The sequence below is a fragment of the Echinops telfairi genome, unplaced genomic scaffold, assembly GCF_000313985.2.
Source record: "Echinops telfairi isolate 266 unplaced genomic scaffold, ASM31398v2 ScPeMD7_3533;HRSCAF=4204_1, whole genome shotgun sequence".
NCBI classification, from domain to species: Eukaryota; Metazoa; Chordata; class Mammalia; order Afrosoricida; family Tenrecidae; genus Echinops; species Echinops telfairi.
The window spans coordinates 12573534-12586781 of record NW_022107432.1 but is presented as its reverse complement, the minus strand read 5'-3'; the positions used below and the strand labels follow the sequence as shown (position 1 = coordinate 12586781).

Here is a 13248-nt window from a genome sequence, read left to right as displayed (position 1 = left end):
CTCAGGGAAACACGTGGTCCCCACCGTGTCTCTCGGCCCCTACACAGCGCTGCCATCTTCTGAAGCTGGAATGTTGTCTCCCAGCTGATCCCTGGTCTCCACCCACCAGGCGGCTCCTGAGGGCTCAGTTAAGAGCCATTGCCATCACTGAGCTTTTCCTTGGAAAACTTCTCCCACCCCAGGCCCTCAGAGTGGTTGGCTTGTATGACTCACATGACACTTCATACGGACAATCTGATGCCGACGTCATCTGTGTATGCTGTTGATCTCCACTCAGCAGAAGCTTCTTTGGGAGTTGAGGTCATTTTCTCACTGAAATGTAGTCAGTGAACATGGCCCTTCTAGCCAGAATTCCTCACACGATGTATTACAATTTTAGACTCCATCCCCGTGGTTATAAATCCATTTTGGAAGGAGTTTTCTGCTACACTCTCGGGCAGGATTAAATTCTGGTTTTCGTAAAGGGTGTGAAGCAAGTCAGACCCTTTGTTCTCTTGGGGTCATATGATCTGCTGAAAGACGGAAAACACTTCCATCAAAGCCAGTCCTCTGTGTACGAGCCCTCATGGACAGAGAGGCGGCCCAGGGCCATCGAAGCGCACATTCCAGAGCTAGGTCTGAAGCAGTGATGGTGAGAGCAGCGGCAGGGGGGCTGGCTCAGCTCAGAGGCGCAGCACGAAAACTCTGGGGTACCTGCTTCTCATCTGGCCCCAGACTATGGGACTTGGAGAAAGAGAGCCAGGCAGGCTGGCTTCCTGGCCCCCAGAGGCAGAAGGCACGGGACTTTGTGGCTGAGAGGCTGAGGTCCAGAGAGGGACTGGCCTGCTGAAGAGAGGTGTGATTACAAGCCAAGGACTAGCCCCTTCCTGGTTGCTGATCCTGGCTCTTCGTTTCCCCAATGAGCTCCATCATCAGAGTACAGTTGGTGATTTCTGTGTGGCCCCTGCAAAGACTTGTTGAGCCTTGCACAGGTGTAGAGTGGTGTGGAGGGACAGCTGGGGTGAGAACAGGTAGAGGACAGACTTTGGAGGTGTTCCTGACCCTTGCCAGCCCCAGCCTTTTTACTGCAACCCACAGACGTGATTTGCTCAATATACCTAGCTCAGTTCATCTGTTCTCAGAGGCAAGCACTCTCTCCCAGTGAGCTACGTGATATTTCTTTAAGGTCTGGTCAACTCAGTAACATAAACTGACAACAGAGGGGGCACTCATAAACACTCTTCAGGAGACTCCCATTACCTGGGAAAGGTGGCAGTGACTGGCTCTCCCTCCGACATGACATCACCCATGTACTACCGGGCCCAACTCTGCTTGTTTCTACAACTCCCATTCAGGAGCCCAAGCAGTGTCCATATTCCTACATTTGTGAGTCTGGAGTCAGAGGCAGCGACCGAGGGAACATCAGTGGAGGAGAACACAGAGCAGGCAGAAGTAAGAACCAGGGCTTTCTTCTCATCTTTCCCAGTAAGGTCAAACGTCAAATTAGAAAGCGGAGAACTATCTGATTTTCAGTCTGTGATGGGAGTCACAGATGTTAACCAAGTTCACACAACCCAGACCTCAATGACAACAATCACCTTTGGATGTGCTCGGAATGACTGTCGGATAGCTAGCAGTCAGAACTCTGCAGAAACAATGACCACTAGCAGATCAAAGACAGATGAATAGTAGCTCTACTTTTCAGAGTTCTGAATGGTGCAAATGGTGGCTGTGGTAGTTACATAATCTTTTGTTAACTTGCATATAGGGGTGGAGTTTAGCCTGTCAATCAGGTCGCAGCTTGATGACCTCATTCAGACACAGGGCAGAGATAAATAATCACTGGAGGCCAGACACTCTCTCTGCTTTGTCTTCCTGGAGGAGTAGGAGTAGGAGAGCTGGAGGAGTCATGTGGAGATCCACGCCAGTGCTGAGATGCTTCCACCACCACTGGATCCACAAGACTCTCTACCCACTGGCCTGTGATCTTCCTGCATTCAGCATCCTCGCATGGCTGTGTGAGTCTAAAGAGGAATTTATGGACTAGTATTAATATATGGAGTAATATCTGTCTTATGGACTTGATCTGGAATGGGGTAGGATATTTTATTAATGTATAATTGCTCTTTATTTATAAAGTGTCTCTGGATTTTCTCTGGTCTACCCAGACTAACAGTGGCAGTCAATGTGACAGCCCTGGAACCAGGTCATTGGTGCCGTGGGGGTACCAGGCCCACTAATCCAGCATGTTCTATCAGGGACTGTGCTATTCTGATTTCCATCGGTCTCATCTTTGCATCTTATTTTTAAAAGTAACCCCCTCATCCCCGACTTAAGAGGGGGACACAGGGTATGATTAATGATTCACCTCAAACCTCCAACAATGCTTTGCACTTTTTGGATAACATCTCAAAGAGGAAATGTCGTTTCAGTGGAACTAATTTAAAGATATGGACAAATTCATGTATTTCCATTTTAAGGGACCATGTGGGATGAAGACCAGGGGGTAGGAGGAGGGATGGGCCCATGACAGACGGAGGTGGACTGGGAAGGGCCCGAATCTGGGATGTGATCTGACATTAGCGATGGAGCAAAGTGGGACCTTCTAATTTCGGAGGTCTGCCTCCCGTTACACATAAAGCTTTATTGTCACACAAGCACAAATGTCAAATCGATATTCATTTACATACTGTCTGCAGCTATTTTTACATGTCACGTGGCAGAGTTGAACAACTGCCAGAGACCACATGGCCCATCAAATATGGATATTTACCAAATGGCTCTTTACAGAAAAGCTGTGCCGACCCTTGGTCTAGGCCTAGATCTCAGGAAGTTAACAGCCAGGATGAGGACAGATGCTAGGATTGTGTTTAGAGCAGTGAAGGATGTGCTCAGGGGAAATGAGCGGGCGGAGCCTCCCCCACGCCCAGCTGTGGCTTGCTCATGTGCGCCCCTTGAGCAGTCGCTCAGGGGAAATGAGCGGGCGGAGCCTCCCCCACGCCCAGCTGTGGCTTGCTCATGTGCGCCCCTTGAGCAGTCCCACGGGCTACAGGACGTTTGAGAGAAGATGCCATTATCTTTCAATAATGCACCCCCTTCCTTGTGGCCTTTAGACCCAACTATTGACATTTATTTGATTGACTTCCAGAGTTGCCAGAAGTAGATTTTTGTCCCCAGACCTTTAGGATTGGTAGCCCATAGAAGATGTAATACACCAAGAACAGATCATCAAAAATGTTTTAATGATTAATGTTTGGACATTATGTAACAGTGTGGGTATACCCAGATGAGCTAAGCACACTTTAACAGCACTATTGAATGTTACAGTCTCTGAATCGACAGATGCAAGCTCATTGGCAAACTAGTACCTAGGAGTGAAGACATACATTTACAAATATACACAATTCAGGGCTGATAAGGTAAATGTAAACAGATGTTGTGACTCCTTCTAAACAGAAAACCCACAAGACTAATAAGGGAACCAAGTGGCTCTCTGTAATATGAATGTGCAAAATTAAAGCATGGTAAACTGATATTTACATACACATCAAACCAACAGCTAGTTTATGCATTGTCAATGACTTCTAAGATGTCATTTGAGTGGTTCAATGTATGCTTTTTCAGTAAAGGTAATCAAAGGCGAAATCCCAACACTGTAAAATGACACACAGAATAGTTTTTTTTTAAATCTGTTTAACCCCTGCCTCGTGTGTGTGAGGCATGACTTTACTATAAGCAGTATGTTATTTATAAACAGGCAGTTCTACACAGTCTTTAGATTTTAAGCAGGAAAAAAAACCAAACTAAAATTGCAATTAAATTACATTAGACAAATTATATCCATCCAATTTCCCAGTTCTTACACGCTGTGACTATCTGTTTAATTTTACCTTACACATTCTAACATCCTTCTCCCCACCCCGTCAAATCCGTTTGGGTAAGCTAGGCACATTTCAACTGGAAGTTTGTGTCAAGACAGACAGCAGTACAGAAACAAGCTGATATTTGGACCCTGGCAACCACTTCCTCTCTCTTCATCACTAAGGCTATCGAAGTAACACGCATCCAAGCATCACCTTCGACCAGTACGCATCCTCTCTCACACTTGGAAAAGTAAAATGGGCTTGGCTTCCTGAATAAAAACACTTAGTGCTTCAGAAATTAAACACAGCCTAGTTACCCGGCTACACCTAAAGTCTCGAAGACAAAGAATATATATATTTTAAAGCTTCATCATCAAGACTAGTTTAGAGTCCCCTTCAACCTTTATTTTTAACCTTTTTTTTTTACATTATTAAGAGTGGCACTCAAAATAAAAAAATAAGATCTGTTAAAAAGTTATACTGACTGTGTCGCTGGGTTGGAGCCTTGCTTGACTTCAAAGCCAGTGTTACAAACCCCCTGGCACCATTTCTGCTTGCCCACATGCAGGCCGCTGGAAATTTCGCATCACGCGCTTGTTGTTTCACAAATGCCAGACTTTGAATTTTCTGAGCCGAGCTATAGTTTTTTTTTACAAAATGGCTAAAAACTGGACACCTTCCCTAATTTTAACGAATAAGCTTTGGGCCCCGCTTTTGTAGATTTTTAAGGCATGTGTGTTTCTCTATGGTAACAACATTGTACACACATTTACAATCACGTGCATGACCTACAAGTTAAAAAAAGGAGGGGGGACAAAAGGGGAGTTTGGATTACAGTGTTTGTAAATTGTGAACCACAATTCAGCACCTATCATGTTAAAACTAATAAGGCAACAGCAGTGTCAAATACTACGATAACACTCCCTTCCTTCTCCACAGTGTAGCGCAGGGATGCGAGCCCAGAAATATTAAAAATCGTATGCCTACTGGAATAATCGGTAGACCTCGTCTAGGGGGTCTGGAACTGATGAAGGAGGCCTACATGAATCTCACTATTGTAGGCCGACTAGGAACAGCAGCGGTTAACGAGCGTGGGGGCACAACGCATTGTGCTCACAATCAGACACGCGGTTCGCAGCCTTGCCGCCTGGGTCTTCAGTCCTTGCGCTGCTTCCGTGGCTTTACGTGGTTTCCCAGCGGGGAGAAGCTGTCGGCGTGTCCGTTCACAGCGGCCACGGCCCCGTTCTGGTGGTCCTTCAGGGGCTCTCTCCTCCGTGAGGTCCCCTTCTTGTTATAAGTCTGCAGAGAATGCGAAGAAGGGGAGATGAGAGGCGGGGATGGCACCTTCACCCCCCCACTCCTTCCACCGCATAAGAGAGACGGATTCAACGGTTTCTACACTTTCCATTCCCCGCGTCCCCCTAGAGTGGCTCCTCCCCTCGTCTCGGACACTGGCCAGCTCATCTTGCAGGCGGCTGGTGTCCTGGCTGACGCAGGTCTTCAACAGAACCCCATGCTCAAGTTCAGTGTCCTACACTCCCAAGCGAGCTGAGCTCCTGCGTGGTTTTAAGACGGCTTTAGGGGATAGTTTTGGTTGAACGTAAAGATTATCTGAAAACAAATCATTATTAGAGGCAATCGTTTCGGAGGCTCATCCAACTTCCAGGGCTCCTCAAAGTCTAGATGCCACCGTAATTTAAAATCCTGTTTGTTTTCGTTTGTTTCTTCAATGACTAGCTTCAATGACTCTTCTATCTGTGGGGTTTGAGGTTCAGTCCCTAGAGGCTTAATGGAAATACGATTTTAAGAAGCAAACTAGGAATTTCAACTTATGCTTCCCTCTAGCTTGTCAGCAGCCGGCGATGCAGATGGTGAGAACAGGCCCTGGGACGAAATTGGTTTCCCCCATTTGGTAGCACCTTTCTCGACACCCAGGTCATTTGCTTGTCATCGAAATCTCTGCCTGACCGGAGGCCCAGCAGCCGTGTGCACACAGTGCTCGCTGTAGTTAGAAGATGTGTGCCTTCACTCTCTCTTCCGCGGGCCCTGCCCGGTAACGTCCTAGGTACCTGGGGGAGGCTCCGAGGGTGGTTAGAAATGGCTGCTGAATTGCAGCATGATCTCAACAGCAGGGCAGCAGCATAGGAACTCAAGCGAAGCATGCCACACAGCAGTGCGCGTGGGTGAAGGGCCAGTGGGCACAGAGGGAAGTCTCCAGGTGGCTGCCTGACTTAACTGGGCTTATGGCCTCGGGACCCAGGCCCTCTCCCTCTGTTCCTGTCCCACAGCAGGCAGTGCAGCCACTAGGCCTAGCTGGGGAGTGGACAGCGAACAGCACACCCACCATCTGGAGGTGGCAGGGGCAGATGACTCATAGCAAGGCAGAGGGGTCAGCTTCCTTCAGAGGTCATCCATCCTGCTCGGGCCCTCTATGAGCGGAGGCCTCCCACACATCAAGCAGCAGCAGTGGGGCTGAGGGCTTCTGGGTGAATGAAAGCCACCTCAGACCACTGCTTTAGGCCAAACAAGAAGGCAGGATTTCCTGCTCAGCAGCTATGCCTTTGCCACAGAAGTCCCGAGACGACTCCCTAACTAAGCATCTAGAACAGTCCGTGTCTGAGGCAGATCTGAAAGTCTTCCACCGTGGCTGCCAGCTCCTCAGAGGCAGGGGCTGACCGGTTCCTGAAACTCCACTGGACACAGCCTGGCTCCACCTGGCCTGTGAGCGAATGGTGAGCACAGTGGGCCCAGACAGCCCCAGTCACTCACCAGCAGAGCCTCGTGTGCCTTACCTGAATGTAGAAGTTGGTGAAGAGCACAATGAGAGAAATCATGTAGCCGATCTGGAAGTACAACCAACCCAGAGGGAAGGAGCAAGGCCAGATGACCCCGCAGCTGGTCTGGATGATGGTCAGCACGAACTGGAGCTGGAGACACACAGAGGGGGACATCTGAGCGGGGCAGTGGGACAAGGCCTCCCCGCCAGTCTGGGTGAAGACGTCATCTCGCAAACGGCACACGCTGCATTCATTCATCACAGGGGCGTGTGGGTGCTTGTTTCAGGTGGACACATTTCTACCCCCCACAAGCCACCACCAGCTCCAGCACCCAACGTGAACCCACTGATACTTGCACCGTCGCCCGTACAATTCAGGGACCCGGGGTAGAGAAGACGCCAGGCTTTCACTTGGCTGTTTTCAAGGGGGAACGGCGGATGTGGGGTGTATGTTTAAAGGATATGAGAGATGTCGCCGCCGCAGGAAGCAGCCGCACCACACACTTGTCATTCCTCACCTGTGCACTCTTTGCCCTGCTCAAGACTGAAGGCTAGATTTAAACCACGTTCATCCCTGCGGAGGAAACCAGGACAGGCATTCTTGGAGGAAGCGCTACCTGAGGGAGCATCTCCACAGGGCCGGGCTCAGCCCACTGTGGCTGACCCGGTGAAGAACTGCTTTCCGCTGCTCTTTCAAGGCTCGTGCTCCGGGTTGGGAAATAACTAGGAAAAGCCCTTAAAGGAAATGTGAACACCATGGTTGTGACCTCAAGTACCGAGTTCCGTGGGAAGCTCATGTCTTGTCTGGTCTTTTGAAATTCGGCTCTGCCAGAACCACAGCCGTGGGCTATCAATCACTCTGCCTCCTTCCCCTCAGGTGTGACCAGGCTACTAGTACGATTATCCGTCATCACGGGTGGTGGACAGGTTAACAGACAGCTGGCAAAGAGGTGAAGACGAAGAGCCACGCGCGGAAGAAACTCATGTGATGTCCTCAGACTGTGCTTTTAAACAGTGAAGATGCACGACAGGCTTGGGGGCCCAACTCCACAGTTATAGTGTAGAGACATTAATAATGAGGGAGGCCGGGCCCGAGGGTTTCTACTGCCTCAGTGTCCCCGTGAGACAGCCCACCTAGACGAGAGGCAGGAGACTGGAACAGTATCTACATCAATAGCTTACTGATCAGCGCGACGTCTCTCAGGACAATCAACGCCAGTGTGGCAGAGTGACAGCAGTATCAATACATTCGTAGTTATGAATGAATGAGGGGAGGGGCTAAGTCAATGCTTCCCCCAAGACTTCTGGGGAGAAGAGAGGAGGAAGGGGGGATGACAAACAACCTCGGTGGGCTAGCAGCTGACCGAGTGGGAAGGGCTGCCGTATACGCTTTAAGGACCTGGACTCAGGTGACTTCACCACTCCTTCTAAAATTCTTGGAACACAGAATAACACATTTTTACCCTTGAGTTGTACATTATAACTGGACACACACACCACAAACAACACGTCTCCATGTACACAAAAGGACCAAGGAACTGCCCTTGCAGGAAGTGAGTCAGGTCCAGTGCGCTGTCTGACCAGCTGTGTGTCCCTGGGCACAGTTCTCTCCGTTAATTAAAAAGGACAATTCCTGGCTCTGTCTACTTCTAATTTGACTCCATAATTGGACTCCATGAGCAGATGTGGGAAAGATACCTCTTATCAGCGGTTCTCAACCTTCCTCATGCCTTGACCCTTGAATACAGATCCTCATGTTGTGGTGAGCCCACAACCATAAAATTATTTTCATTGCTACTTCATCACTGTAATTTTACTACTGTTATGAATTGGGCGACCCCTGTGGAAGGGCCGTTCGAGTCCCAAAGGGGTTGTGACCCACAGGTTGAGAACCGCTGTCTTAGAGGCTGGTGAACAATAGGAGGAGGAAGCAAGAGCATCCTAAGGAAGAGGTCCGCGTCTCCCAGAAAGGGGACGAGTCACTCACCAGCTGCCCCTGAGTGATGTACTTCTTCCACCAGAGGTACGGACGCATGGAAGGCACGGACGACAGACCATAGTAGGAATACATGAGGACGTGGATGAAGCTATTCAGTGTGGCACCAAAGTACGCTGCAGGGACAGGGGGGAGGAGAGGTCATGTGAGGGTTTTATGCATGACAAGCAGGAAAAAAAAATTAAGGTTAAAAAAATTGTATCTATATAGTGAAGAGACCTTTTTTTTGAACAGGGGTTGGCAGGCCCTGAAGCAGCGAGCACTGCGGGCATGTGTCATCAGGAAGCAATTTCCACTTGGGCAGGCTGCCCTAAGGATGCTCTAAGCACAGGGTCAGCAGAACTGTCAGGGTCCCAGAGTGAACACAGGAGTTGCTGCCCCCAGCTGCCTGCTTCTGGCACCTACAGGCTCTGCCTCCAGCCCCCCTAACCAATGTCCGGAGGTGGCTGCCTTTGCTTACATGCCCAAATATCTCACGTGTTGTTGTGAAGGCTTGGGACAGCTGGTGGACACCATGTCTCCATAAATGTGTCGAGGCTCGGAGAAGCCTTTGACGTCACCTCCCAATTACTCCCAGGACATCGGTGCCGAGGCTGTGCCCTGAGCAGAGGCCAGTCCCACAGGGGGAAGGAGCCATTGCATCTCATGATTTTCAAACTCCCATCAGGACTGCTAGGTTCCTTTTTTAGAGTCTCTGTCCCCTGGGCCTCACAGCATACAACTACAAAAAGCCATCTGGCTTTTCCGCACGCAGCCAAGGCCATGGGTACAAGGCTGGGGTCAGGGAAAGAATCCCAGTCTTGGCTATGATCGTAGGTGGCCACACCCACTCTCTCAGGGCCAGCGGGCGAGTGCTACTGTCAGGCTGCAGGCGTCCGGAAGGTCGATGCCCTGACTCTACGAAGGTACCCGCAGCTACTTCCCCTAGAAAGGGCAGCTATGCCACACAGCCAGCTTTGTTCCCTGGCACCCACCCCACAATGGTGGGAGCCCACCCTCCCTGCCAAACCTCACAAGAAGAAGGATCAGAACTCACTCAGGAACAGCTAACCTCTGAGGCAGAGAACATTATCCACATTTTAAAAGATGCCTTCCAAGCTGGGCATTTGTGATCTCCCGAATCTGGCCAATTCGGGTTTTACTCAATTAGAAAAAGGGTGTTGACAACTTCCTGATCTGCACCGACCACATGAAAGATCACTGTGAGTGGCTGGGGCCAAGTTCAAGTTCAGCCGCCTGACTTAGTAACATCTACAGAAACACACCTTCTCTGAATGGCTTGAGCTTCAGTTGATTCACCCCTGCCCTCCCCACTCATACTCACAGTGGCCGCAGGGCACCCAGTTCATCACAAACCACCAGATGTTCAGCATGGAGGCATGGTGGTACACGTGCAGGACCGTGACCTGGTGGTTGTTCTTGCGTAAGATGAAGAAGAAGGTGTCCATGAACTCGATGAGCTTGGAGAAGTAGTACCACCAGAGCACATGGATGATCTGGGGAGAGGGGTCAGAGACTTAGTTTTCCTAACTTAACAGCCCCAAGTTCGATCCGAAAGCAGACATCCTGATGTTCTTCAGCTGCACACCCTGGACAGGTGTGCAGGGAAAACAAGGCTGGTCCCCCGGGCCCTAGCTACCTTCCTAGACTGCGCAGACACAAGAGGCCTACGGTTCAGCACCCAGAAGTCTGCCTTCTGCCCCTGGAAGTGGCTTGTGGGTCTTTGATTCAGGAAAGCCGCCAAAAGGGCGCTTTTGCCTCTGGGGACTGGCATGGGCCCTCGGACACAACACAGGGCACAGAAGAAAGGGAGCGGAGCTTCCCGTGCCAGCTACCTGACAAGCATGTTGAAAAGCTGTCCCCTGACTGGGCACTTCCTGCCAGCCTTCTGGAAACACAAGACCCAAGGCACTCCACTGAGACTGGAGAGCAGATACTACCTCTAACACCAGCGCCCAGAGGGCACTGAACAGACCGATGTAAAGTTTTAGGACCTGGTCTATGAACTGACTTATGTAACTGCAGCAGTATCCCGGCCAATGCATGCGGTCTCCCCTCCCCAGAAAGTGCTTCTGCAGAGAGGGAAGCTTAACTTTTCATTTTATACCTTTCATGTATTTATTTTCAAACCATGCTTTTACTATTAGTGCTTTTTTAAGACCCACAGATTATCTGGGCAATGAGGTAATGGGCTACTTTTATACATTTTCATTTTGAAAAACACAAACATAGTACATACTACTAAGGGGGTTGGGGGAGGCACAATACCTTCATGTCTGATTCTCCTGCACTGCGCGTCCCCTGACAGAAGAAGTTGTATCTGCCTTCCCACACTCCTGTCACTAACTGCAAGACAAGCAAGAAGCCATTCAGCAACATATCAGAGCCGTGTGAAGACTTGCATAAACGGTGGAACCTGAAAACGTCTACCCTGGGCTATGCAGAAGAGCGTTTGCTCTGAGAAAACAAAAGGACAGGGATGTGTCAAGAGAAGGGGACAGTTGAAGGGTCAGAGCCCCGCCTCACAAGAGATGCACGTGGTTACAGAGTCAGTGGGAAAGTTCAGGGTCACTCCTGGCTGCCTGAGGTTAGAGGCCATCCTTTACCACTCGGCCTCTTTGCAGACTTCTCAACCATCTCCTTGGGTCAAACACAATGTAACTTGCCGACCTGAAACCCGAACTAAGCCCCCACAGCCACAGGGCCACAGCTGTCTTGTGCCTCCGGCTGCCACTGTTATACTCATTTCCAACCTGAGTCAAGCCCTGATTTTCAAACTGGTCCGGAAACTCAGTTGAACACAAAATGCTTCACAATATAGCTTCCTTAAAGCCTGAAGGGACTGGGGGGCTGCTCTGTTCCTGGGATGGCCGTGAGGTCTATGTTGAAGGGTGTGTGTGTGTCTGTGAGCTGCAAGCAAACCCTGAGGAAGAGGCCGCTGGGTGGGGGTGGGGGTCTGAGGCAGTGCAGTCTTTTAGTTTCTGTGTAGCCCTTGATAAAAAAAATATAAAGTTGTGATAAAATATACATGAACACAAAATGTACCATACGAACCGTTCTAAGGATACAAATCATTTGTACCTTCAGCACATTCACAAATATTGTACAGCCCAAACCACTGGGTCACCACTACTATTTCCAGAACTTTCCTGTCAGCTCAAACGCTGTCCTCATGAAGCTGTATCCGCTCATTCCATCCATTCTTCCAGCCCCGGTAACCTCTATGGTACTGTCTGGCTCCAAGCACGGGCCTGTTCTGAACACCACAGAAAGTGGTGCTGTGTCGTATGTGCCCTGCTCTGTCTTGCTTATGTCACTCGGTGGGATGCTTCCAAAGTTCACCCAAGTTAAAGGCCATCAGAGTCTGCTTCCTTCCTTTGGAGGAGTGAAAACTCCTCTGTTGCACGATGTGCCACACTTCACCCTAGCCATCCATCCAATGTGGACCCTGGCTTACCCACCTTTGGGCTATTAGGAACACAGCTGCCATGGACACAGCAGCCTTCAATTTCCCAGATGATGGAACCGAGGCCCCAGGTGCCAGCAGGGCAGAGCAGAGGTCAGAACCCAGATCTGAAGTATAACAGATCATCCCCAGAGCGCTGTTTGTGTAATCCCCGGCAGCTAGCAGCCCCACCCAGTTGTTGCCAACGTATACAACTGCCTCCTTGTTGTCGCTATTACAGAAGCAGACTGCCGCATCTTTTTGCCTCAGAGCACACGGATGACAGCTGGTTAGTAGCTGAGCGGTTAAACCGTGGTGCCCCCAGGGCATACCTCGAGGACAGGGTCAAAGGGGGGAGGAAAGACATCCAACCAGACAAACCTCCCAAGCTGTCTGTCTCCGAGGCTTTAAGATGCCTTAAGAAACTGAGTTTTCCATAAGCCAGCAGGTTCCCAGACTGAAAGGGGCACCCTCAGTGGCCAGTGGAGAGCAGGTGACAAAGCAGATGCCAGGCCTTTCCAATCAGGAGCGGGGCAGGGGAATTGGGCTGCTAAGCCAGAGGTTGGCTCTTCAAACCTACCAGCCCCTCTGTGGGCGAAGAGGTTGCTGTCTGCTCCTGTCTAGATTTCAGCTCGGACACCCACTGAGCAATTCTACTGTGCCGAGTGGGTCGCTGAGCTGAAACAGACTGATGGCAGAGCACTTGGTATTAGCCTCCACTCTGCTCCGGAGAAACTCCATGGGTTCGATGCTCGGTGCTGCTCTTCAGCTCCCTGCACTTCCCCTTGACAGCCCAGTGGTGCTGCCTGGGAGAACTCTGAGGAGTCCTGCCTGGTGCTGGATTTCATCCCAGTAGCTGGCACAAAGCACTGGCCACTGGTAGTGGTTTAAAGCAATGGTTCTCCGAGTGCGATTCCCAGTCCAGACCAGTTAGTTCATGGGAACAAACAGACCGTGGTCGTGCTTTGCTCTATTGTCCATGGGATCCTAGGAGTCAGGGCCAGCATCACCATCACCATCACCAACCACAGGCGGACTGACTGATTCAGAAACTCTGGGCCTGAGGCCCAGCAGCCTCTGTTTTCTCAAGCCCTCCTGGTGGTTCAGAGGCAGCTAAGGCTTGAACCGCTAGTGTCAGCTCTGTTCTCTCCTGGCTGCATCAGAGAGTGCCTTGAGAAAGGACAGAAGC

General features: G+C 50.3%; 1 protein-coding gene across 2 annotated transcripts in view; it reads right to left on the bottom strand.

Moving 5' to 3' along the window:
- Positions 1–3198: 3198 nt before the first annotated feature.
- The window catches only part of ELOVL5 (ELOVL fatty acid elongase 5), an 82427-nt gene continuing 72377 nt past the window's right edge, over positions 3199–13248 (bottom strand). For both annotated transcript variants that reach the window (XM_045294891.1, XM_004696352.2), the window contains exons 4-8: positions 10883–10960; positions 9939–10110; positions 8606–8730; positions 6635–6769; positions 3199–5141 (exon numbers count right to left, since the gene is read on the bottom strand). In XM_045294891.1, the coding sequence (XP_045150826.1) occupies positions 4998–5141; positions 6635–6769; positions 8606–8730; positions 9939–10110; positions 10883–10960 (654 nt within the window). In that variant the 3' untranslated portion in view covers positions 3199–4997. The remainder of the gene's footprint in view (positions 5142–6634; positions 6770–8605; positions 8731–9938; positions 10111–10882; positions 10961–13248) is intronic.